The 25,468-nt window shown below is 36.8% G+C and overlaps 1 protein-coding gene across 1 annotated transcript; it reads right to left on the reverse strand.

Moving 5' to 3' along the window:
* Nucleotides 1-2,154: 2,154 nt before the first annotated feature.
* On the reverse strand, nucleotides 2,155-19,460 carry Il26 (interleukin 26). Its single transcript, XM_010644220.1, has 5 exons — nucleotides 19,284-19,460; nucleotides 19,151-19,207; nucleotides 18,857-18,991; nucleotides 2,337-2,402; nucleotides 2,155-2,252 (listed from the first exon to the last, which is right to left on the reverse strand). Exons 1-5 carry the CDS (start codon nucleotides 19,458-19,460, stop codon nucleotides 2,166-2,168), a joined length of 522 nt encoding a protein of 173 aa, XP_010642522.1. The 3' UTR covers nucleotides 2,155-2,165.
* Between the last annotated feature and the right edge of the window lie 6,008 nt (nucleotides 19,461-25,468).

The following is a 25,468-nucleotide window of genomic DNA, read 5'->3' on the forward strand; positions in this document are numbered from 1 at the left end:
CTGATCCTAACTCAGCCATGCAGTGAGCCTATTCTTGAAAAGTATCAAGTGCCTTAATATAATGCCAACAGGGGCTTTGAGGCCACCATCTCCTCCTCTCTGGTCCACAACCAAGTCAGGGAGGAGATTCCTGATCCTCTGGGCCCCAGTGCTCCCAAATATTCCTCAGGAAAAAACACTGTCCCACTACTGATAACCTAGGAGCCTGCCTGAGTCCTACGTCAGAGCACGAGATAAAAACAACCCTGCAGGCTCCCGCTCATCCCCCTTCACCACACTTTCCATGCTATGCACCTGCTAGTAGTGAGGTCCCCAACAGAAGCAAGACACGGGACTATGGTGGGAAGGCAGAAAGGGGGAACTTTGGCATACAAGATCAACCAAGAGAGATGGCTCCTTGTGAATGCAAGGCCCATGTGAATCACAACAATCAAAAGGAACTAGATGATGGGGAAAAATGGGCAGTTGCCAAGGACACCATCCATGAAGGCCTTGTGGAAGCCCTGCCCATTGTTCCACAGGGCACCAAATCACAGGGTGCAGATGCACAGTGACGAGGACAGAGCTAGCCAGTGCTCCGGACACAGTCTCAGAAACGGCTCTAGGGCTCTGTGCCGCGCACCAGCAGCTGTGAGGCAGAGTCCTTTCAGTGAATTATTCAATTAACTAAAGGGATAACTGTATAATTAATGTTTTAGACATGAAAGAATGGTCTCAGAGCTGCACTGTGGCCTCTCTCAATGTTTATAATTGTACAGCATGAAGAATGTCATCAAATTTCAGTGTAATTCCAACTTGGTTGCTTGTAGTTGTTTGTTTGTTTGTTTGTTTTTGGTTGGGTATCTGTCAAAGGTATTCCTGGTACATCATTCCAAGTAGTTAAATGGTTGACTTATACATCCTGTGTGATGTCATGGTTCTTTATTTATTTATTTATTTAGGCACCAGGGATCAAACTCAGGACTTTGAGCTTGCTGGGCAGGCACTATGATGCCGAGCTAAGCTATATCCCTGGCCCTGGTGTCATATTGTTCTTACCAATGGCACCCAATAAAATTATAGTCTCTTGTCACGGAAAGGATAGCCAGCAGAAAAAACAGTGTCTGATTAAGTTCAAAATGTTAAAGCAAATTCACACTGGCATAGCTCATAGCCATCATATCCTTCAAGAAACAAAGTCATCCATATAGTGTCTATTTAAGTCTCAGTACATATGGTATCCCAGAAATCTGTGATCTTCCTTCCACAAATAATATGAAATGTGGTCACAATATACGGTGAATCTTTACATTTTTAACAATTTATTACAGCAAATTAGTACAGTACATTAACTTGCCTCAAAATACTCCCCCTTGCTTTGAACGCATTTGTCCCATCATCCTTGACGCTTTCTGAAACACTTCTGGAAGTCCTCGTTTATGTGTCTTTATGAGTTGTGATACAAATGTGGTGGATGTCGTTGCCCAATGCCGCTCGACCAAAAGATTTGTAAAAACATTATGGCGTGTCCTCTTCCACCTTATTCACTGACTCTGGAGTCATGTCATTTCTCCCCATTCCCCAAAGTGAAAAGGGAGGCCATAAAACCAGAATTCATAATGCATTCTTATTAAAATGTCCAGTAAAACTCCCTTAACCTCCAAAAAAAAATGACAATGAAAAGTAATTTTTTTTAATTGACTCAAGACATTGAGGCAGCCATGACAATGAAACTAAAGACATTCATGAAAGAGTTTACCAGAACTGCTTCAGAAAATGGCAAGAATAATGAAATAAATGTATTTCAAGCAAGGAAGATTATTTTGAGGGAGATTCATGGCAAAGTATCTTTTACCAAAAATTTAAATACTCACCATATTTTTCTATCATAGTTCATATATGAATTAATTTAACTAATACATCTTTAAATTAGAGATGTATACAATGTACTTGCAAATAACAAAATTTGATCAAGGTGAAAGTATTCTCTGAAGAAAATGTACAAATTTGTGACAATTTACTTACCTCCAAATTTTATTACATGAAATCTCTCTCATCTATTCTGATGCACCTGTCAGTAATATATATAAAACTTTCAAAACTAAATATGTGGCTATAAATTGTTTTCTAGTAGTTCTCGCTGTATTTCAAAATTACTATAAAATCAGTGTAGTTGGCTTCTTGATTTATGAAATATTCTCTAAGAGTTCTTTAATCCAGGACAGAAGAATATCCAATTCACTGATGGCTTTGTAGATTCCTTTGTATCCAATCTGCAGAAAAAATAGAAATATAAAAGCAAGAAATTTTCATATTTCAAAACTTAAAGTATTCAAAACATGAATTGGAATACTTACCCTGTAAAATGTTCTTTTCATCCTGGTAATAGATTTCATCTCTCTTCTTGATGAAACACAGGAAATCTAAGAAACCAACAGTAAGTACAGATAAAACTGTTGTTTCTACAGAACCTATTTTCCCCTTTATATACAAAGTGGTATGTTTATACATGCAGATGTTAAGATGAAATGATTATTATCCTTTAAAACATTGTTGAAATGGCACTAAAAATGTTCTTCCATCCATTCAACAAATATTTATTGAGCAGGTATCATGTATTAGCACTGGACGTACACACTGGCAAGTAAATAGTGTGTGGGCCTGTCTCACCGGGTTTATAGTTTCATGGGGGAAGAAGATGATAAATAAGAAAACAAAAAAAATCCAGATTACAATTAAAGCTATGCTTGTGTACAGGGCTCTATGATAAAGATTTATGACAAGAAAAATGGTTGGAGGTGAGTCACTGGGGGCATGATCTGAAAGGGTACATTCTTGTCCCCAGATCCTCCCTTCTTTCTGCTTCATAGCTGCCATGGGGCTAACAACTTTCCTCCACCAAACCTCTCTACAATGCTATTTCTGCCTTGGACCCAGCCAACTACACACTGAATCCACTGACATCATGAACTAAATAAACCTCTCTCCTCGTTTAAGTTGCAAGTTCCTGATATTTTCTCCCAGTGCAGGGAAGTGACTAATACAGAAATTGAAATTAAGATCTGAAAGATGGAAAGGAGCCAGCCAAATGAGGAAGCAAGGAGAAAAGGATGGGAAAGGAAGCATAAGAGGGAGTAATTCAGGCAGAGAGAAAGGTGTTGCAAAGCCCCGCTGTAGGAGGGAAGAGCTTAGTGTTTTCCAGAAAAACTGAAAACAGCATGATAGAACAATCAAGCAAGAGAGATGTAAAGCATCGGTGATGGAGAATAAAAATTTACTTTGTGAAAAATCATACCAGCTATTATATTCAAATCACAGTGCACAATGCTCAGTGCAGAAGACCAGGAGAGAGCACCACAGAATTCATGTGTTTTACCAGCAGCAGGCTGATATCTGGAGAAGCCAGCTCATCACCTGACCAGAGAAGCTGCCAGTTCCCTCTGTTCAGGTAAATTTTCAAATCTTTTCGGAACATAGGAATCACTTAGGAATCAAGTAGGAAAACACTAATATCCTCCTCAATTCTGCCACATTTTTCTATAGGATAAGGAAAAGGGAAGAGAAGAAAAAAGCTCAAACCCCTAACTTATTTACTTACTTTTTATTCATAAAACCTTAGCACTGAAATAGATCAAAGATACTTTGTGGGCTGATGATTCTCAATTTGAGAAAAGGAAGCCAAAGCACAGGTAAGTTAGTTACTGATTTAATGTCCCACAAGAGGTCCCATCCTAGTGATAAGATGTCAAAAAGATAACACTTACTTACAACTCGTAAAATGGAAGTGGCTAAATGATAACATTTATTAAAATGAATAACACAGGCTAAGGTCAACCAAAAGATTTATTTAATGACATTAACAGTAGTGGCAGTATTCATAGCTTTGCCTAAATAGGGACTCTACCTTCAAGTAAGATCATGTATAGGAAAGAAGAGATTTTTACGAGAAAGATTCTTCATGATTAGGCCCAAAAGCACTGTGTGTTCAAGTTCTACAAACATGAAATGCTCAGGGGAAGGGGCTATATGTGGGACTCACAAGCACAATCTGAGACTTTCCTGTGCTAAGAGCCCTGAATTAAGAATATGCTTGAGGTTGGGGATTTAGCTCAGTGGTTCTGGTGCCTGCTTCACAAGCACAAGGACCTGAGTTCGATCCCCGGTACTAAAAAAAAAAAAAAAAAAAGAATATGCCTGCACCAAACTATGCAGCACAGGACACTCCCTTGGAATGGTGGAGCGTTCTGATCTGCCATGATGTGTACATGCACTCTCAGTAAAATGTCTCCACATTACATGTACATAAGCCTCTATTTTTAACAATAATAGCATCATTCTTCATGTTTCTATAATAGTATGCTAAGATTTAATGATTTAACATTGAAAAGGTAGGCCAAAAAAACCCACTAAATGCTGGACACTACAGAAGGTAAGTAACACTTTAACTCTGAGAAGTACCAGAAGACTTCCTACACCACTCTCATCACCCTAGGAAAAAAACAGCATTTGTTGACAGAAAAACTAAAAGGCCAGTGTTGCCCTTAAAGCTACATCCTGCTTTACAGGACTGAGCTCCATTTGCTGGAAAATGATCTCTCTTAAAGATCTGACCCAGAAGGTTCTCATTTTCTTAACTATTGTAAATACTGTCCAGAGATCCGGTAGCATAGCTAGATTTTACTGTCACAACTCAAATTGCTTTGCTCAGAAGGAGAAATTTTGCAAAGAATTATTTCCCTTTGTGTATAGTTCCAGTTGCTGAAATGAAACTAGATGAGAAAAGGGTGAGCAGTTTTATTATAAGAATGGCTGGACAATTTGACTAACTCAACTGGAACAGATGTCATTTAGAGTAGCACTAGAAAAACTAGAGGCCAGCTCAATGAACAGTGTGAGAGGGTCATGCAGTAAGAAACAGGCAGACAGCAGCCTAATCGTTCACTACTAGGTTAACACATATTTAGTGCATTTTCTTTTGCAAAAGTGCCTCTGAAATTAATTTATAAGAGTGTTACACAAAGAAAATGGATCAGCACACACACGATGACTCACCGTCTGCCAAGAACAGAGTGATGCACAATTATGGTACTGCGTGGCACATATAGTGATCAAAACAGAAATCCTGTCTCTCTGGGAGACAGAGGAGAGGCAATTGCCTGTGGAATCCAGTGGACTTGCAGAAGGAGAAAACAAGAGGGTTGTGTCTTAGTGGATGTGGAGAGGAGTGCAGAGAAGTAAAGAGGTAGGAAGGCGCTCCAAGGCTGAAGACAGCAGGGATGATTTAAACCCATTTCAAACCTCAGCTGAAATCTCCAGGTTAATTTGTCTATGGTTCAGTCCCAGCCTGCAGAATGAGGCAGCACATTCTCCAGCCTGCTCCCCTGGCTGCCACTGTCACAGCCTCAGACCAGCCCAGCCAGGTTGAAAACATTTTCAGAGACAGCTGTGAGAACAGAGATATTAACTGCTCATTCTTGTTGAATCCAAGACTCTGGAGTAGTGTCCAGCAAATGCAAACAGTAAACATCAAGTGACTCAATTAGCAGGTGAAATGCAATCATCTGCCTTCTGCTTTGGCATCCATAGCCTCCTGGCTTAATAAAAGTGTGAAATGCATCCTAGGCATGAGTGAGCATTAAAATTGTGTTTAAAACAACCTGATTAACAATAAGATAACCCTTAGCTTATGGCCCTGATACCTTCATGTTTTGGGAAAGTGGGGTCTTATTATAATATACTATATATTATTATAAGCATATAGCCATTGGGAGAATGAAAAAGTATACATAACCGTTTCTATTTTAGGTACCCATTGGAAGAATGAAAAAGTATACATAACAGTTTCTATTTTAGGCACCTCTACATACAGCTTCAGATACATACAATTGCTATTTTTGTGTGTGTGTGTGTGTGTGTGTGTGTGTGTGTGTGTGTGTGTGTTTCTGTGTTTGTGGAGGTTTCTTAGTTTTCCTAATAGCTAAGATAATTCTTACTCTGGCCATGGTCTTGGTTTCCTGAAACTTATTTCCCTAAAATACAAATAATGAATAAAGGATTAAAGATTAAATCAATGTAATTGTCTTATATGACTACAGATATAGAGTTCAAAGCAAATCTTTGCTGACTTATTAGGTAGATTTTCAGGTAAAGATCTACAAATATTATCTAAAGTGCATTTAAAATAACAAAGAAAAAATTGTGTTGGGATAGCCTATTTTAAAAATGGACTAAATAGATCAATCAGTTTGGCAAAAAGATAGGCTCTAGAACACCAGTACAAAACTATGGAGACCAGAAAAGCTTACAAGAAACTCAAAAAGAAAATAACAAAATGAGCAGATTTCAAAGAAAGCATGACTATATTTAACCAAGTTTTCATGAAAAGAGGAAAAAATGACTAAACTACCAAGTGTCTCTCTACAAAATTGAATTCACAATTAGATGCTTAAAACCAGACCAATGGCAAATATGCAGCAGTCAAGTAAAGAAGCAATAGAATACTTTGTAAAACATCAAATTTTATATTCTATATAACTGCAAGACTGCTCTGATCTAAATGAGCACAGAGAGTAATCTCACTTACTTTGAATAATCTTACACCTTCACAAAACATTTCTACATGTCCCAACCATAGATGCAAGAGTTAGAGTTTTAAAAAACCTTAACTATAAACAATCTAAGGTAAAATAACTTTATCACAGATTTTTTTTTACTTTCCAGGGTCAGTGTGATTAGAATTAATCAATATTAGTTCATATAATTTAGCATGTGAAAAAAATTCCTAACATAGCAGTAGAGCTATGTCCATAATATCAATAGAGATATTGTATATCATTAATCAAGGAAAAACACTGTCAGCAAAAAAAATCATAACATAATGTGAAATGTATTTATGAAGATTAAAATCATTATTTGTAAATTATCTATTTTCAAACCAAATTACTACTACAAATTGTTCACATTATGCATTGTAACAAACATTAGGAAATTTTAAAATATTTAATATCAGAGAACTACTTTTTTGGAAATTGTTGAAAAAACTGGAATTGAAAGAAAAATCAGTCTCCTATGTCTAGAAGGTAGTAGGAAAAGATATTGAAAATTTTGCAGAATTATCACATGCTAGGAACTTTGACACTGTCCAACAAACTCATGATGAGGCTACTGTTACTGTTAGAGAGATAGGCTTTGGACTTTGTAGTTTATGAAAGAATAACACAAAATCAGTCTCATTTCTCATTTCTTGTTTTAACAGGTCAAGCAATTGCAATGAAAATATGTGAATTTACAAGGATGAAAAATTAGCAATGTTTCACAACCTGATAAGCTAATTACAACTGATCATATAAATTACTCAGCAAACTGCCTACAAGAAGTAAAGATACAAATATTCTATTTGCCAAGACATCCAATTTTAATGTCATCACACCCAATAAATTTAGGAAAATATGTCTTTTAATTACCAATTACTCTTCAGGCTCTCAAAATGTCAATTAAAATAGATGATGAAATCTTGAAAACTAAAGGAAAAATTTTTTTTTCAGTTTCAATTTTGATCACTAGCAATTAGGCAAATTATTTCATGAACACAATGAGGCAATTGTGAAATTGCCCTTCAAGTCTGGGAGTATTTTAGTTCTATAAGGATCTTTAAAATGCCCTCTTTTTGAAATACATGGCTAAAAAAAATTATAAAAGCAAAAGATGATTATTTTCAAGTTCTGTTCCATTACCCAAAATGATGAGATGGCATTCAAATTCAGTGGTACTTGGAACTGATTAGCAGTCTATCGTGATAATTGCCATGATGCTGTATTTTGAGAGTGATTCAAGAACATGGCAAAATTAAAGGACTTGCAAAGAAGCAAAAAAAGGCAGATAACTTAAATTGGGAAGGTTTTTAAAAAATAAAAAACAAGTCTGTGAATTAATAACAAAACAGCAAAAATGACAACAAAAAATAACAACTCATTAGTTGTCATAGGAGATTTTTTTTAAACAGTCCCTTTCATCTAAAACTAGCAAATAAAGAAAAACAAGGAAATATTTACACTGCTTTTTTTTTCCATTTTTTGAGATAGGATCTCACTTTGTAGTGCAGGCTAGCCTTAACCTTACTGTGTAGCCCAAGTTAGCCTCAAACTCATGGCAATTCTCCTGCCTCAGCCTCCTGAGTGCTGGGATTACAGGTGTGTACCACCACACCCAGCTAGCCTGTCTTTCTTCTGTGGTAAATTCTTGAATCAGACAAATAGAGAGATATAGATACTATTTGTAGAATTACCTCAGGTTATAAATAAAGATAGAATTTTAAAATCATTATTTGTTTTATTAAGTCATATCAACTAATGGATCCAGACAATAATCACTACTAGCTAGTTACATTATAAAAATACAGATCAAGATGAGCATGGTAGTGAATATCTATAATCCTACCTATTGAAAAGGCTGAGGCAAAAGGACTACAAGTTTCAGCACAGCCTAAACAACATAGCAAGATCCCGTCTCAAAAAAATAATAAAATAACCATGTATTATGTACCCAAGTGTAAATATATAACTGCCTATGAAGTGTTCTAGCGAAAAAAAAAATCAAGCCTGATTCTGGTCATGTCTCTGAATGCAATTACCAAAGTATGGAAAACAATACAAAGGATAACATTATGTGAAAACCTGGCCCTAGACAAAAGAATGAAAAGTTCCAAGAACTCCAAAACACAGAAGAATTATAACCAAGAAATCAATAAAGGTGTTAAGATGGAAATGTTAAAAGTCAATAAAGAAGGCAAAAAACTGAAAAATAGAATAAAAATAGGCAAGATAAGTAGAAAACAAACAGCAAAGGAGTAAATTTGACCCCAACTATATTAACAATCACATGAAATGTAAGTGGTCTGCATTACCAATAGAAAGATTGCCAGAGCAGAGTTAAAAAAGAAAAAAAAGCATAGCCCAAACAAATGCTGCCTACAAGAAACCAATCGTAAAGAAAGGGCACAAATAAGAGTAAAAGAATGCAAACAGACCTTTCACACTAATGCTAATCAATGGAAAGCTGGAGTGGATTTATTAGCATTAGAGGTAGATTCCAGAGCAAAGCATGTTATTTAGGATAATAAGGGTAATTTGATGGTAATAAAAGGGTCAATTCAACAAGAGGACACAACATTAGGACATTTCAGTAGACTGTATACTAGAAATTCAAAGTGAGCTCGACTTTGAAAATCAGTCAGTGTGATTCATTGTTTCAGTTGTCTAAAAAAATGAGTTAACGATCACCATAAATGTATAAAGTTATTAACCTCAAAGTGAAATTTAAAACTAGAAATCTCCTACATAAACATAGCAAAAAGTCTTTATAATCTTCGTTTAAATAGATTTCTTAAATATAACAAAAAGCATGGTTAATTTTAAAAATTGATAAATTACACTATACATTTAAAATGTCATCTCATCAAAAGGACCTACTAAGTAAGTAAAATGTATGGTACACTGGGACAAAATTCTCGCACACTATATAAAGTGTTCAAAATAGATGATGAATTTTTTCAATTTATTACAGTAAAAGATACGTTACCATTAAATCACCTCAAAGCACTTCCTCTCAGTTCAAAGATACTTAACTTATCATTCTTGCCACTTTCTGAGGCAGCTTTAGAAGTGCTCTTTTGTGAGTTTCTTTAGAATATATGATCAAAAATACAGTAAATGTTCCCAAATACCATCCAGTGGCAAGGCAGGTTCGTGAAAACATTGTGGCTTGTCTTCACCAAACTTATTCACCAGATCTGACACTATGTGGCTTCCGGCTCTTCCCTAAAGTCAAAATGACTGTGAAAGGTAAACATTTTGAATCAGTTCAGGACATTGAGGAACCAAGACACCTAACTAAAGACACACACGAAAGAGGACTTCCCAAACTGCTTTAGAAAGTGGCAAGGACAATGGGACAAGTATTTTTAAAAGGGCAGAGAGTGGTATTTTGACAGGAGTTTATGGCAATGTGTCTTAACCCTAATAATGTTTTAAAATTGAAACACTTACGACATTGTTTTACCACAATTTGAATATCTGACAAAGAACTCATATTGAGAGCATAGTTTTAAATAAGCACTCAAATCTTAATAAGAAAACAATGATCCCTACTTTACAAGAAGGGGCAAAATATTTGAACAAGCACTTTGTTATGATTTAGATCTAAAATGCTCACATGTTCAGAGGTGGGGCCTTTAGAAGGTAATTGGCTCATGAGAGCTCTAACTTATCAATGAATTAATCCCTTGACGGATTCGTACATTGTTGGTATTATTGAGAGGTAATTAAAATTAGTAGTGGAGCCTCGTAAAAAGGAGTGGATCATAGGGCATGACCTTGGGACTATATCTTATTGTCAGCCTGTTTTCTCTGGCTCTTTCTTTTTCCATTTCCTAGCTGCCTTGAGGTAAGCAGCTTTTCTCTGCCACATCTTTCTGCCGTGATGTTTCAAAAAGCAGTGGAACCGGCTGCCCATGTACTGAAACCAGGAGCTAAATAAACCTTTCCTCCCTCAAGTTTTTTTTTTCAGGTTTTGTCATAACAATAAAAAGTTAACACATAATTAATCGAAAAAGATACATGGTTGGTTAATAAGTAAATCAAATGATATTCAAAACCATTAACCACTGGGCAAATGCAAACTGCAAGCACTACTGTCTATCTAGCCTGAATAATATTAAATGCTGACTAAAGCAAGTGATAGCAAGGGTATGAGCACTTTGAATTCTCATATATTACTACTAGTAATGTAAAGTCTCAGAGGCACTTTGGAAAAGTTTAGTAGTTTATTATCAAGTTAAACATGCACATAACCCATGACAGATCAACTCCACTTCCAGATATTTACCCAAGAGAAATGAAAATATCTTTTCAGACTAAGACTTGTATATGAATATTTACAGAAGCTCTATTTATGACAGCCTAAATATGGGAGAGGCTGGATAAATGTTCGTCATTAGGTGTGTAAGCAAATTGTGGTATATATTTACAATGGACTGCTACTGGCAGTGGAAATGGAATGAATTATTGATGAATAATCAATAACCATTGAATCTCAAAACCATCACAAGTGAGTGAATGGGCTAAAGAAGCCTGAACTCCTCCCCCAGAAATGTACCACTTATGTTCAATTCTAAAGAATTTAAACTAACTTCTAATGACAGGAAGCAGATCATTGGTTTCCTGAGGATGGGGACAGGGAGGCACAAGTTGACTTTTGAAGGTAATGGATATCTTAGCTACAGAGCGGTTTCTCAAGTGAATATGTAGTGCCTATGTGTTAGAACTATCAAATTATACACTTTGAATATATTCTGCTAAAAATATGTCAACTATGCCTCAATAAAATGTCAATATATATTAATAAATGTTAAACATACACAAGATATATATGGAGCACATACATACTACTGTTATGGTAATACCTACATATGATGCTCCTCAAGTGTTTTACAGGTCTAAAGCAATGTGCTGGCCATCCCGTAAGCTTTCTACTTCTGTATCTTAGGGATACCACCACCCAGCCAGCATGGGCTCATCCCAGACTCCACCTCCTACTGAGGCTCTCGTTCACACTGCCCTGTGACCCCAATACGCCACAGCTTAGTCCAGGCATATTGCAATGCTCATGTTTCCTCTGACTTAAGTCTCAATGCCTGCCCTCACCCACATATATCCTCCGAATAGCTCTTTCTAAAACACAAAATACTTGTTCATGCCATGCTTTTCAATGGCTTTCCATTTCCTTCAGGATAAGGTCCAATCTCCTCAGCTAGTCTTACCAGGTGGTCCCTCACTTGGGCTCTGTAAGAAGCTCCTCATTAAAGCCTACAAGACCAACTTCCTCTTCACATTCTCCAGGCCACTTTACACTCGTGCTCAATTACTGATTTCCTGAGCATGGTACATTGTTTTATACCACCGAACCCCTACTTAAGCTCCTCCTTTTCTTGTTGCTTTTACTTCTCTGCAAATCAAGCACAACCCACTTTCTTTTATAATAATCAGTTTCCTCCATGTGGACCTAAGCCTCACAGCAGATAGAATTAATCACTTCTTCCTTTGGGCTTCCACAGTGACTTCAGTGAGAAAACTTAGAGTATTCTTCAGGATTCATTGAACTTTTGATTTCTCTCTCTTACAATGCCAGTTTAAGTCTTAGCAAGCACAGCCAAAATCGTTCTTGATTTTCTTACTTCAGCACCTAGCATAATACTTGGCAAATACTGAAGTAGGCAAAGATAAGTCAGTTTCCCCAAAGTCACTTCACTGCCCAAGCAATTCATAAAGCACATTTGTTTCAGTAGATTGAATTTTCATTTTGTCTTGGTAACAACATTCTAAAATTAGCTCGGGTTTCCTTTGTCTCTATCCTGTTTTTATTCATGAGAAGAAGCCATCCATAAGAAGCCACCTCTTGTTGTTATGACCAGGCACACCCTGCTCCGCCAGGCATGATATGCCCTGCACAACAATATTTAGCTCAGTGACATGCGGCATTCACCACACCATGCTTCTGCAAGCCTATATCCCTTCTCTAACTTGGGCAAAGATACCCTATAAGCTATGAGTGACTTTGATGATAAATGATAATGAATAATCCTTAAATAATTTGCATGTACTACTACCTATTAGCCAAAGTTTGTTTCTTCTTCTTCCTAATCATAAGCTACATTACATTTCCCAGGATTCACTGCAGTTATTTGTGGCCATGTGATGAGTTCTTACCAAGGAGGGATTCAGAATGATATGTGTTATTCAGGAAGCAAGGTTGTATGGAGCTGGTATGTCTTCTAGCTGCTCTCTTCTCCTTGGTATGAACTTAATGCCAATGGCTGGAGACGTGGCAGAGGTGCATTCTGAAAGAGGCCTGGATCCTCGGTTTAAATGTAGAAGAAAGTGACTACATCTACAAAACCTAGACTAGACTTTCCTATGAGTGAAAAATAAAAGTTTAAAATGCAAAGCCACGAAAATTTGGGGAAGCATTTGCTACAGCTCACAATATCATAATTTTAACACTAAAAAGTGGTACAAACACTCAAATGTAATCTTGACTGTGGAGAATTTCTACACTTCTCCCTGTGGATGAAAATATATTGATATTAAATTGTTAAATATGTTGAATTATGCGTACTCAAAGACATTCAGTTCTTATGACTTTTGTGTCCTCTAGTTTCCCGTCTCTCTATCACTCTGTCTCTAATTCCAAAGCAGAAAGAAACAGAACAGACTCCAGAATGAAGGACTTCTTTCTTACAAAGACAAAGTTAAAGTCAGTCCACTAAAACAAAATAAGTAAAATAGAATAAATTCAGCAAGTTGGTCACTTGCCAAAATGGCCTGTAGCAGTCACATGAAATATTTTAAAAATATCTAGAGGGAAAGGAATATTTAGAGGGAAGAAGGAAAATAAAGAGGAGGAAGAGAAAAATGCTTGGTCCCCATCATATGATGGCTATAAATTCTAAAATATTTTAGTTACTGAGTTGCCTTTCTCAAATAGTAACAAGTGATAACACTACCTGATTTCAAACTATAATACAATGTGATAGTAATTAAAACAGCATGGTATTGGCAAAAAATAGGCTCATCAACTACTAATGAACTCAGGCACATTAACTCAATTGACTTTCAGTAAAGGTACAAAGTGTAAACATAAAAGGACAATATCTTCTATAAATGGTATTAGGAAAACTGGATATCTACATGCAGAAGAATAAAACTGGTTCCACATCAACTACAATAACAAACTCAGAATCCATTAAAGACTTAAATATCAAACCCAAAGCTGCAAAAAACACTCAAAGTAAACAGAGGGAAAACTACAGAACACTGGTCTCAACAGTGATATTTCAGATCTGACTCCAAAAGTGCAGGCAACAAAAGCAAAAGTAAAACACACAGATTACATTAAAATAAAAAACTTCTGCAGAACAAAAAAGAAAATGATCAACAGAGAAGAAACAAACTGCAGAGAACGAGAAAATATCTTCAGTATATGTAGTAAGGGAGTGGTACTCAAAATTTATAAGAAACTTAAGGAAGTCTACTGAAAGAAAACAAGTAATTTGATTTTTAATTCGGTAGGAAAGTTGACTAGATATTTCTCAGAGGAAGACATACAAATATGCCATATCTATACATGAATAATGGACTACAGCTTAGCTTAAAAAAGAAAGTTTCATTTCACAATCTGCATGAACTGTAGAACATTACGCTAAATGAAATAAGCCAGGCACAGAAAAGCAAACACTCCATGTTCTTACAGACATGTGTAATCTAAGACAGCCTAACTCAGAGAAGTGGGGAGGTAAAGGTGGTTACAGAGGCTGGGATTGGAAGAAATGGGGGAAATGGCCAGATACTACAAAGCCTCAATTTGGCAGGAAGAACATGTGAGGGACTTTTTCCCTTTGAGATATGCATGTTGTACAGCTTTGCGAGCACATTAAAGAACAATGTACACTTCAAAACTACTAAGAGCAAATTTCAAGTGTTCTCATCACAAAAAAATGATAAGCATCTGAGGGGATGGATATGTCCAGTATTGACTGAATTATTCCACATTTGTGTTCATAAAAGTGTGCCTCACATGTATACAGCCATGATTTGTCAATTTAAAATAGAAATTTTAGAAACAAAATAGTAATGAGTGGCACAATAGTGCCTGAAAAGGAATATGAGGAAAGAAAAGAAACAGGACTACAGTCGTGCTTTGTTCAAAATGGTGGAAAGCATGAGGCCCTAAGTTCGAATCCTAGTACCAAAAAAGAAAAATGTGAAGCTGGTTGATTCCATTGTTGTATTGTTGTGTGAAGATCCTGGACTGCATTCACACAGAACTGAGGTTAAACCAATCACTTCACAGGGATTATCTGGTAAAATCAAAAGTCACGGTGCTCAAAAGATGTATGAGGCTTTTGACAGCCTTAAGCAGCATACAATTTTATAGCAAACATTTCTCAGTAAGTTAGGAGTACATTCTAAAGTTATTAATAAAATATAGTACCATAAAGACCTAAATTTCAAGCTGCACGCTCTCTACTCAGTTGTATATGCTATGCACTTATATGACTGGTGGTGACTCAGGTTTGTTTACCCCACAGCACCACAAACATGTTAGAAGTGCATTGTGTCGGGCTGTTGGGATAGCTAGGATGTCACTAGGCAATAGGGATTTTTCAGCTCCATTGCTATTTTGTGGGAACACTGCCATGTACACAGTCAGTTTCTTACTGAAATGTCATTATGTGGCACATGTCTGTATTTAATTGTCATTGACATTTACTTTTATGCACAAATTTTGAAATAAAGTATCTAAAAATGCTCAGTGTTCAGTGGGGTGATGCAAATATCACAAGAGCTGTGCCATGGTCTCTAGCTGGCAATCACAAAGTTCCATATACAGGAATAGTAAAATGAGAGAAATGCTAACAACAGCTGAGCTACTGTCTAATTCCTTGTCGTTCTAGAATTGAAGTTTTCTCTCTGGTGACACAGAGCAAAAGTAAGCCAGTGTAAACTAACTATATCAAGGAAGACCACTGTAAATTTTAAAGCAGAAACTTAATCCTCTTTACCACTGTACAACTCGCAAACTCACCCAAAGTTAACTCCTATTTGATAAAATATTCTCTGAAGAAAAAAAATTCTATCAAAATTAAAATAGCATTTCACCTTTAACCAAGAGATGAGTTTTAAGTACCGGGATGTCCATTAAAAAGTGTCAACAGAAACAAAAGATCTATGAAAGATCTATACAGACCAGAACGTTTTGAAAGGCCATATACAATATAATAATTTATAAAAAGCAGTCAACGTTCATTGCCTTTAAATAACTACACTAAGATCTAAAATAAATAATTACTGAATTTTCTAAGTTATATAAGATAGCCTGTAATATGTTCACCTTTTTTGTTGTCATATCCGAGAAATTTTTCAGAAAAGCAACACTCCTATGTTTTATTTTTGACATAATTTCAGATACTAAGTAAATACACACATTAAGCAAATGGACTATATATTAAAATGCTGTACCTGAATCAACTGTGCTGAACACAGACAGCACTGAACTCTGCAAAGGCAGCAGAAAAAAGGCACAGGCTGTCCTGTCAGCCCGCCAAAATCCTACGGGACACTTAGGATTATTCCAGAATCCTAGAAATAAAAGCTGGCCATTTTCTGTCGGCTCCTGATCATGGAAGATTTCCGCCAATATTGAATAGACCAACGATCTGTGGAGAGATTCCACGGGACTCAAAGGCCTCCTCCAGTCCCCGCTCCTGGAAACCTTTCCTTTTCTGCCATGACCTATACACCTCTGCTCCGCGTCCTGAGAGCTCTCTTCCTCCTGAGAGGTTACCTGCCTTCCTTTCCCGGGTGTCTTCCTACAAAACACATAGAGTACATCGGCTGGTGGGCACCGTCTATTCTCATTTTTCTCACAACAGTAGGGACAACAGGGAAAATACAGCAAGTAAGATTTCTATACATGCCGCTTATATATTGACCATATGAAGTGGCCATTTTTATTAGGAAAATATGATTTCATGAATGTTGTCTACTTCACATTTTAGAATTTCTCCCTGCCAAGCCCTTCCCCGATTACTAAACTCATAGTTCTCTATAGAGCAGATACTCAATAAATTTATATTAAAAAAACAAGAGCTTCTGTTGTTGCCAAAATTAAATTGCGATTGGCAAAAAGATTAAACACAAAGCAATACCTACTTCCCTAAAGCAATGTCTGCGGAGGCTTTCCAAATCTCAGGCTGATCCTATTACTTCCTTTTCACAGGATGTTTTATCCAGGGCCTATACTCCAAAGCTTGAGAAACAAACCAACTGCAGCTGACAACACCGGCTTGGGAGGCAGATGAAAGAAAAGCCCCAGTTCCTCTGCGCAGGAGGTTGATGGAGAGTGTGTCTGCATTTCACCACCAGGGGGAGGCATCACCTTTAAAGCTGCCGCCACCGAGAAACAAAAGTCCCTGTCTCTACACGCACGCAGGCACAGGCACAAACGCACGCATGCACGCACACACAGTGCGAAAGCATGTCTACTGACCAATTTGAGTTTCCTTTAGGGAAAAAAATTGCTCCAAAATCAAATCAAAGAAAACCAGATTTATTAGATCTAAGTTTTGGAAGTTTTCATTTAGAATATTATTATCGTTATACATTTGAAATCAAATCATTGATAAAACAGACATGGATTTGGGAGTCCAGGTGTCCACATACACTGCAAGCATCAAGCTACCTTTAGGGTAGCATAAATTAGACAGCTAATGCACACAAACCAAGAGCTCTCTTTGAATAGCAAGAAAAGAAACAAAAGGTCTATTTTAACGCCCATTTTGAAAGGCCGCAGAGGGCCCCTGTGTTCCAGATGCCGGGACTGCAGAGGCTCCCTTGTCTCTGGGATGACCCCATTTAGCCTACACTGGTCTCATTATTTCCCCCATTGTCAGGTCCTTCATCCTCCTCTTCACATCTTTTGGTGGAAAAACTCTTACAGGGTGTAATAACAATCCATTGGTGGTAAACGAAATGCAAAATTACGTAATTTAACTTTATGTAGAAGACTACTTAATTTTTTGTTACCTTAAGAAGATGACCTCCTGGGTTAAGTACGGAATAAGCCAACAATACACAATGCTCTTGCCATTGTAGGCAAGGGAAGTGAGGCAAGGCATTCTCCCTATAGTTCTACAAACTGCAGCACTTATTTATAGTTTTATCATTGCTATTTTAACAGAATAAGAGAATTTATGAAAAAACATGAAACTCAAGTCCCAAAGATAAGCTAAACAGATAAGAATTAAATGTGCTAGTGTTTTGTTTTTGTTTGTTTGTTTGTTTTGTTTTTACCTTGACTAGCTCACAGTCATAAAATGCCTCTGCCCTGAACTCTAGAATGTGGGTTATAAGCCCTCTAGTGGCCCACAAGAAAAAGACAACCTAACTCAACAAAAACCACCTCCCACTGCACAGCATTGAAGTCTCAATGTCAGGATGCTCAAAGGTACAAAGCTCATTTCCATCCTGTATCCCAGAAAGCTATGATGGTGATCAACACCCACCATTGTGCCATCTGCAGGGTACAAGAGCGAGAGGCCAGAAGAGGCTTTGTTGGAGCCCAAACAAGTAACAGAAAAGATTCAACACTTCACAAGGAGCAACTGAACTAACATTGCACAGATCTTGGCTTTTTTCCCAGCAATGATATTTTAATTCTATGGATATTTTTGGAGGATCACCAACACTTTTACCTTTTTAATTAATTTCCCATTATTTCCTCTGACAATAACAATTCTGAGGCATCAAATAATTTAGTTAGGAAAGAGGATAAGGCCCTCTTTTTCAGGTTTTGGCTGTAACTGTGCCTTCAAAAGAGGGTACTAGTATCTTAAAGTTAGATAAATAAATAAGAAATGGGAAATCTAAAGGTTCTCATCATTACAGTACAAAAAAAGAGAAGAGAATAGAAAGATACAGAGAAATAGAGACAGAATAATGTTTGGCACAAAGTTGGTGTCAAAGAAATATTTGTTGGATGAAGGAAGGAGTTACTTGGGGATTAGGGAATGGCTTAAATGAATATTTAATATTCCATGTTATTTCAGCTTTTTTCAGTATATAACATGTAATTTTTGACAAATCTTACTGGCATTATGAGCCATACATGGTCCCCCAGTTCTGTTTCCTGGCGAAGGACTCCCCCTTTGGACTGCAAGCCAACAGTGAGAAAATCCTTTCTACTCACCAGCTGGCATAGAGACAGCTGTTTTTTAGGTAAGTTTCTAGGTTCCAACTCATAGCATTATGTTGTGCATACTTACACAGCGCCTCAATTTCTGCCTCAAGCTATGAAAGTCTTCTACAAAGTGTATATCCTTGAAAATTTGTAATTGGAGTTGATCAAGCACATCTTCCATAAAGAAGGAAAGAAGCTGTTCCTGGAATCTGCAGCTTTTCTAAAAATAAGATACAAGAAAGTGCATCTGTATGAATAGTTTGGTTTTTTCATGTCACTGAGACATCTCCCTGATTATTACTTGCTACCTGGAAAAATTTAATGCAGCAAAAAGATCATCAGACAGAGAGGTGAAAATTCAAAAGGCTTTCTTGCTTACCATAAATAGCTTCTTTGTTTTCTTTTTTAATAATCGTACATTTTTTATGCGATCTTCCTACAACAAAATAAAGAGGAGTTGCAGAATTACAGCATCCTTTCAGCCTTCCTCCTAAGCAGAACCCAATACTTACTGGAATCGCCGCCTTTAGCCTGTCTGCTGTGACATAGAGTGTGTCCACAGCTTGGGACAGTGACTCCCTGGAGTGACAACTTTTGGTGAAGGAAGATTGAGATGGCTTGTGCTTGGCAATGGCAAGAAATAGAGTAACACACAGCAACCCAGACCTTGAAATGCGATTCACCCACATTGCCCTTTCCCCTACCCTGAGCTTGAGTCACTCACAGCAGCCTGTTAGTTGTGTTGGTTAGAGAAGATAACCTACTTTTTAGCCCTCAAAGCCACCTCTCTAATGAAGTGCTGTGAAAGATAACTTACAGTTTATATAGAGAACCATCGCTTTGGTTTGCTACTTTTCTAGAGTTTGCTTCATAATCAAAAAACATTGACCACACCATCTGTCATGTTATGTAAAAGCTCAAGTTTACTGGCAAGATTGGGCCCCCGTTTCCAAAAATAATTGAGAACTTCAGATGCATATCTGAAGCAGATTGCATTATTTGAAAAGTCATGTCATGCCAGTAAGTGAGCATGAGATCCAGGAGGCTGTGTGATATCTGTTTTAATCCTCATATGAAAATCTCCTTTTCTAGCCGGAATCCTTTAGAAATTGAGCCAAGGGGTGGAAGACACAGCTCAAGTGCAGTTTAAGTTTATCTTTTTTCCAAATCTTTCACCTGGTTCATCCTTCTTCCTCAGAATCATCAACCTACACCCAACAGCAGAACTTTTTCTAGCTCAGGAATTGTAGCTTTCGTAGTATTTTCAAGATTTCTTTTGAACTGGATCTGGGACGTGTACAGCTTAATAATTATTGTGTCCCAGTTTATCATTCAGACTCCCCCCCTCCAACCAGACATCCAGTAGAATGAGAATTCCTTGAGGAAAGGGACTATATCTGTTCATCTTTGAATCCTCAGCATCTACCAAGGTGCCTCAAACTCACGTACATCCAATATTCACTGAGTAGATACTTCTCTTTCTTAATTATGAGATGCTGGTATAACTGCTTGGCTTTCTGAGTTTATTTCATTCACAATTTTTCTTTCTGCGCAAGGAACAATTCTAGGTACTACAGGGCTAGCAGGTGAATACTTCATGGACTCCCACCCTCTAAACTGTCCCAGAAGAGGTTCTCTGTTCATTGGGGTGTATGTTTTATCACATCCACAAGTTTATCGCACAGAAATGTATAAAAATTGCTATTAATGGCAAGAGGATTTGGCTTTGAAATACTGACTTACCATTACCAGTGCTATCCCTGATAAAGTTACTAATCCTCTGTAAACTTCAGTTTTTGTCATCATCAAGGTTGCTCTGAACTAAAAGTTGCAATAAGAAAACAATGTGTAGCCCAATGACAGCCATAGAAGTGCTCTGGAAGTGATGAATACTGCATATATGATATATATATATATATATATATATATATATATGACAATAAACAAAAAATTCACATGTAATACTCTGAATAATGTTAAAGCTCATCGTGAGACTTGGAAGATTTGGGGAATATTAGAAGAAAATAGGAAAACAATCGAACTATTCCAGAGTGGGTGAGCATGAGGATTTAATTACCCTCGCATACCTCTAGAGGGCAGACAAGGACCATCGAGCCGAAGGAACCCCGGCTCCACTATGCTGTACAGGATAAGATTCAAATAACTGACCGCTCCAAAACCATAATAACGGCTCCAACTCCCCAGTGCCACCACGTTAGTCATTTTCCTTAAAGTCCTTCCAGTCAAAGAAACTCGCTGCCCTCTCTGATCGTCCACCATGTCTGATGAACACAATGAGCTTGACAATTCTTTCAAAGATGCACAGGTTCGTTGTGAGTCCTTGTCTGATTTCCCTCTATGAAAGAAAAAAGTCCTATGTTACTAATCGACTTATTGACTCTAAAATACATTCTTTTGCATTCTCATAGCTCTAGAATCACAAAGTGTTTTATAATCCAGAATCGTAAATTGTACGCTGTGATCAAAACATATAGTTAATGTTAAATTTTTAATGTATTACAGTAAAAGACACGTTGCCATTAATCTCTCTCAGAATATTTCTCTTTTCTTCAGACTCTTATGCCATGGTTCTTGCCACTTTCTGAAACAGCTCTGGAAGTTCTGAATGGATTCAAAATGTTTACCTCCTGTGGTCACTGTGACTTTGGAGAAGAGCCAGAGAGGTATAACACCAGACGTGGTAAACAGGATGGATGAGGACATATCAAACTGCCTTTTCTACAAATCTGCCTTTCCACGGGGTGCCGTGAGGCAGCTACACTCACTCTATTTTTCATCACACCTCATAAAGACATTGACAAAATAAGACTTCTAAGAATGCTTCAGAAAATGGCAAGAACAGTGGGGTAAGTATATTTGAAGTGAGAGGGGGTATTTTGAAAGGGATTAATGGCAAATTTTGCTGTAATTTTTTATTTAAACAAATGCTCATTTCTTGATCAGCCCTTGTACATCTTCCCATCAGAATCCACATGCATTTACTGTCCTGAGCGGCCTCACATTGCTTATAAGCACTAAAGACATCACCACTTCTGTTGAACTGTGTGCATGGTTGTTATACCAGTGTTTAATTCCATTGCTGTTTAAGACGTCGTAGGAAAGGTTATTCCATGACTCAGCATTGAAACCAAAGTTCATGTGTTCCCAGAAGGTACAACACAGCAGTTGTGCACAAACTTGACAGAACAAAAGCAAATGGAGAGAGGACTAAAATTGCATATTTATTTGCGAAGCAACAGCCAACTGTTAAATGTTAGAAAGTATCATGTCATAGTTTATAGTCAGCAGAATTTTCCCCTTTCTTAGTAGTAAAACAGTGCAACTTCTAATATGCAACATCTACAACATCTTCAACTTGTGTTAAGGTATGATATTTAATAACCTCAACTATTGGTATAATTACTATTATACCAATATGAGTCATTAGTCCTAAATTAATGCACTGCTGTACATAAGAAGTAGGTGGAGCTATATTAAACCAATCATCCTTTTTAAAAACTGAAATACCAGATATTTTTTCCAGGATAGAACCAGAGGGTATAGGTAAGAAACTATTACAAACACTAAGTCTGTTTAATTCAATGATAGCATATGTTTACCTCTGTATTGTATTCCACTCAGGAAAATGTTTATCCCGTGTTCGTATAGTCAAATAGATGAGAAGAAGGTAAAGAAATAATGAAAATTAATGCAAACGGACTGAAGAGGAAATAAAGGAATGTGACACATAGACAAAGGGAGAAGAATGAAGAGGAGGAGTGCATGAAAATTCCCTGAGAGCCTTGTCCCAGGGACCTATTCTAGGTGCCTTACGAAGCACCCTAGAGGCTTTCATTCATCATTAATTCATTCATTCACCAAATAATTATTGAGTATGGATTATCGTCCAGGTATTAAGGCTTGAGATGCATCGATAAGTGATAAAAGTCTTGGTTTCTTAAAATATTCTAGTAGTGGGGGAGGAAGAGACAGACAATAAATAATACAATAGTTACATATTATAATAAGTTCTATACATGCTGTAGTTTGGGTGTGGTCCACATATTCCTCAAGGGCCCATTGTGCTTAAAGTCTTGGTTCCTGAGGTGACTCTTTGGGAGGTGATGGACCCTTTGGGAGGTGAAGCCTCCCGGGAGGTCTTTAGGTAACCGGTACCAACAGTATTTCTCAAAGAACCCTTCAGTGGCTTTCATATGACCCTTTGAATTTGGCTTCTATTTAATGGTGCCAGTCTCATGAGAAACAACACCCTCCTTGGCCATAACATTAAATGTGTTCTTTTTTCTGGCAAAACTGTAACATTTTCAGATCTCTTCACCTCGTTTTTCGCTCCTGATTCTTATTATTAATCTGGCTAAAGCAGCCAGTGTACTCATGCTACATTATGAAAGTTGTGCTGCCTTGAAAATTCCTCTACCAGACAAACAAGTTTGGTATTTTTATACTCAGCTCACATGAAGTCTCAAAGCATGAACAAAATATAGATGTGACTTTTTGCCAGAATGTAACATGAATTGCTCTATTCCAATTTCCCAGGGTCATTATTCCCATCAGAAATTCTTCAATTTATATCTGTGTTCTGGTCTTCTGAGCCCTCACCAGAATTTTCCATGAACCTCTTCTTATAGCACTTGGGCTTTCTCTAGCTTGCTTCTCCAAACTTTTTCAAAATATTCTCTAAAACAATTCTGAAACACATGGTCATGTGCAGTCACAGCAATGACCCCTCTCCACTTCAGTGACCCCAACATTTTTCTGTGTTCATCAGCTTTCTATCGCTGTTAAAAATATGTAAGAAAACTCAACTTACAGGAGGAATAATTTTAATATATCAATGTCATTCAATCATCAAAAGGAAGGAAACACTGATAACGTCTACAACATAGACCAACCTTGTAAAGACTATTCTAAATTAGACACTAGACAGAAAAGGCCATGTGTCATATAAATCTCTTTATATAAATTATCCAGAAAGGATAAATACAGAGACAGAAAATATATTAATAGCTTTCAGGAACTAAGAGAACTTGGAAGTGGAAAATAACTGCTTAGTTTCCTTTGAGGGTAAGGAACATGCTTTGGAAGAAAACAGAGGTGGTTTGCCACCTTATGAATTATTTATTTATTTTTAAATGATCAATTTTTTTCTTTTTATTGAGTTTATTGGTACAATCTAGGTATACAGTACAGTTACATTCATTATTGGGATTCTGTACCTTTACATGATAGGTCTTGATTCTCATTTTTTCTCCTTGTCCCTGCCCTCCCTTCACCCCCTCCTCCCCTCCCCATTTACAAACACTTTATTTCCATTTTTTCAATTTCTCATATTTCTTTCCTCTCCCTTATTACCTTCCCCCACCCTTCGCACTTTCCCTACACCTTTAGCCCTTCACTTCCTATTTCACATTTTTAATTATCTCATTAGGATCTTGTGTACTATTATAGTTTTTCACATCAGAGAAACTATTCGGTATCTCAGTTAAAGAAATCTCTGTATGAACATTAAAAATAGGGAATCCTAAAATAAAACTAAAACGTAAAGTAAAAGAGAAAAGACAATGATGTAAAATTAAAATAATCATTAATTCTGAAGATGAAAATGGTCCTTGAACATATCTAAGTTGCTTCTTGCTCTTGTAGTCTTATCTTATTCATTTTTTCATTATTTAGAGAATACTTTATCAGTTTCTGTAATCAAACCCACGTAGATATGACCTTACATGTTTAATATAGTGTGTTACTCCTGTACAAATGGAAAAAAAATCAACATTTCTAGATCAATATGGCTGTTAATTTCTGTACAATGCCAACTCAACATAGTAAATTGGGATAATTTTTTCCAAAATTGACAGCACAGTTAAAGTTTCCAAAAATTCAAATTACATATATATGTATATATATATATATATATATACATATATATATATATATTTATAGAAAAAGACCAATAATAGCAGTATGTTATGCATCCTTAGCAGTTTTATGTTGTGTAAAATTCGTTTCAATTTTTTTATAGAAAAAAGAGGGAGGAAGAAGACAAGAAGGAGAAGGAGAAAAGGACGGGCATAGAAGGAAAGGGCAGAGAGAGAGGGAGGAGGGAGAAGAGGAGGGAAAGATTAAGGAAAGGGAAAGGAAAGGAGGGCAAGAAAAGGAAGGGGAGCCCAGCTGCTGCTTCAGCATAAGGAAAAGAAGCCGCCTCTGAGTCAAAAGCAAGCCCATGTCACATCTTGATCTATCAAGCTTATATCACAACTATGCCAATCCTTATTTGTGGCTCTGGAACCACAGATAAAGGTAAACTTGTATAACCTGAAAGTGTATTTTTCAACCAAATAATAGATGTGAACATTTTAGTAGCTCTACAAAAATATTTTGAAGTAGAAAATTTTGCACATTCAATTGTTAAAATATATTTAGATCCATTTAAATGCTTCTAAAAGAGGCGAAATAATAATCCAGTTGCTTAATTATCTGATCACCTAGGAATTAGTGCAGCATACCAAGATCTTGAGCTTCATGTGTGACAATATCCAACAGGCTGTTTGGGGAGAGGTGATTTTTATATCTTAAAATATGGGGCATAACTGAATGTTTCTTGCTATTATTTGAGAAAGGCACTGGTCCTTAGAGCATCTGGTGTTGAATCTGAGCACCATTTAGGGACATTTAATCA

Source organism: Fukomys damarensis, unplaced genomic scaffold (genome assembly GCF_012274545.1).
Source record: "Fukomys damarensis isolate Sample0158 unplaced genomic scaffold, DMR_v1.0_HiC HiC_scaffold_15, whole genome shotgun sequence".
NCBI lineage: Eukaryota > Metazoa > Chordata > Mammalia > Rodentia > Bathyergidae > Fukomys > Fukomys damarensis.

Excerpts from the sequence above, each read along its gene's own strand:
- Il26 (XM_010644220.1), bottom strand. The coding sequence starts at position 19,460 with ATGTGGGTGAATCGCATTTCAAGGTCTGGGTTGCTGTGTGTTACTCTA. Across the intron at positions 19,208-19,283 it reads GGCTAAAGGCGGCGATTCCA|GAAGATCGCATAAAAAATGT; the intron begins GTAAGTATTGGG and ends ATTTTGTTGTAG. Across the intron at positions 2,403-18,856 it reads GGCAGAAATTGAGGCGCTGT|ATTTCCTGTGTTTCATCAAG; the intron begins GTAAGTATGCAC and ends TTGGTTTCTTAG.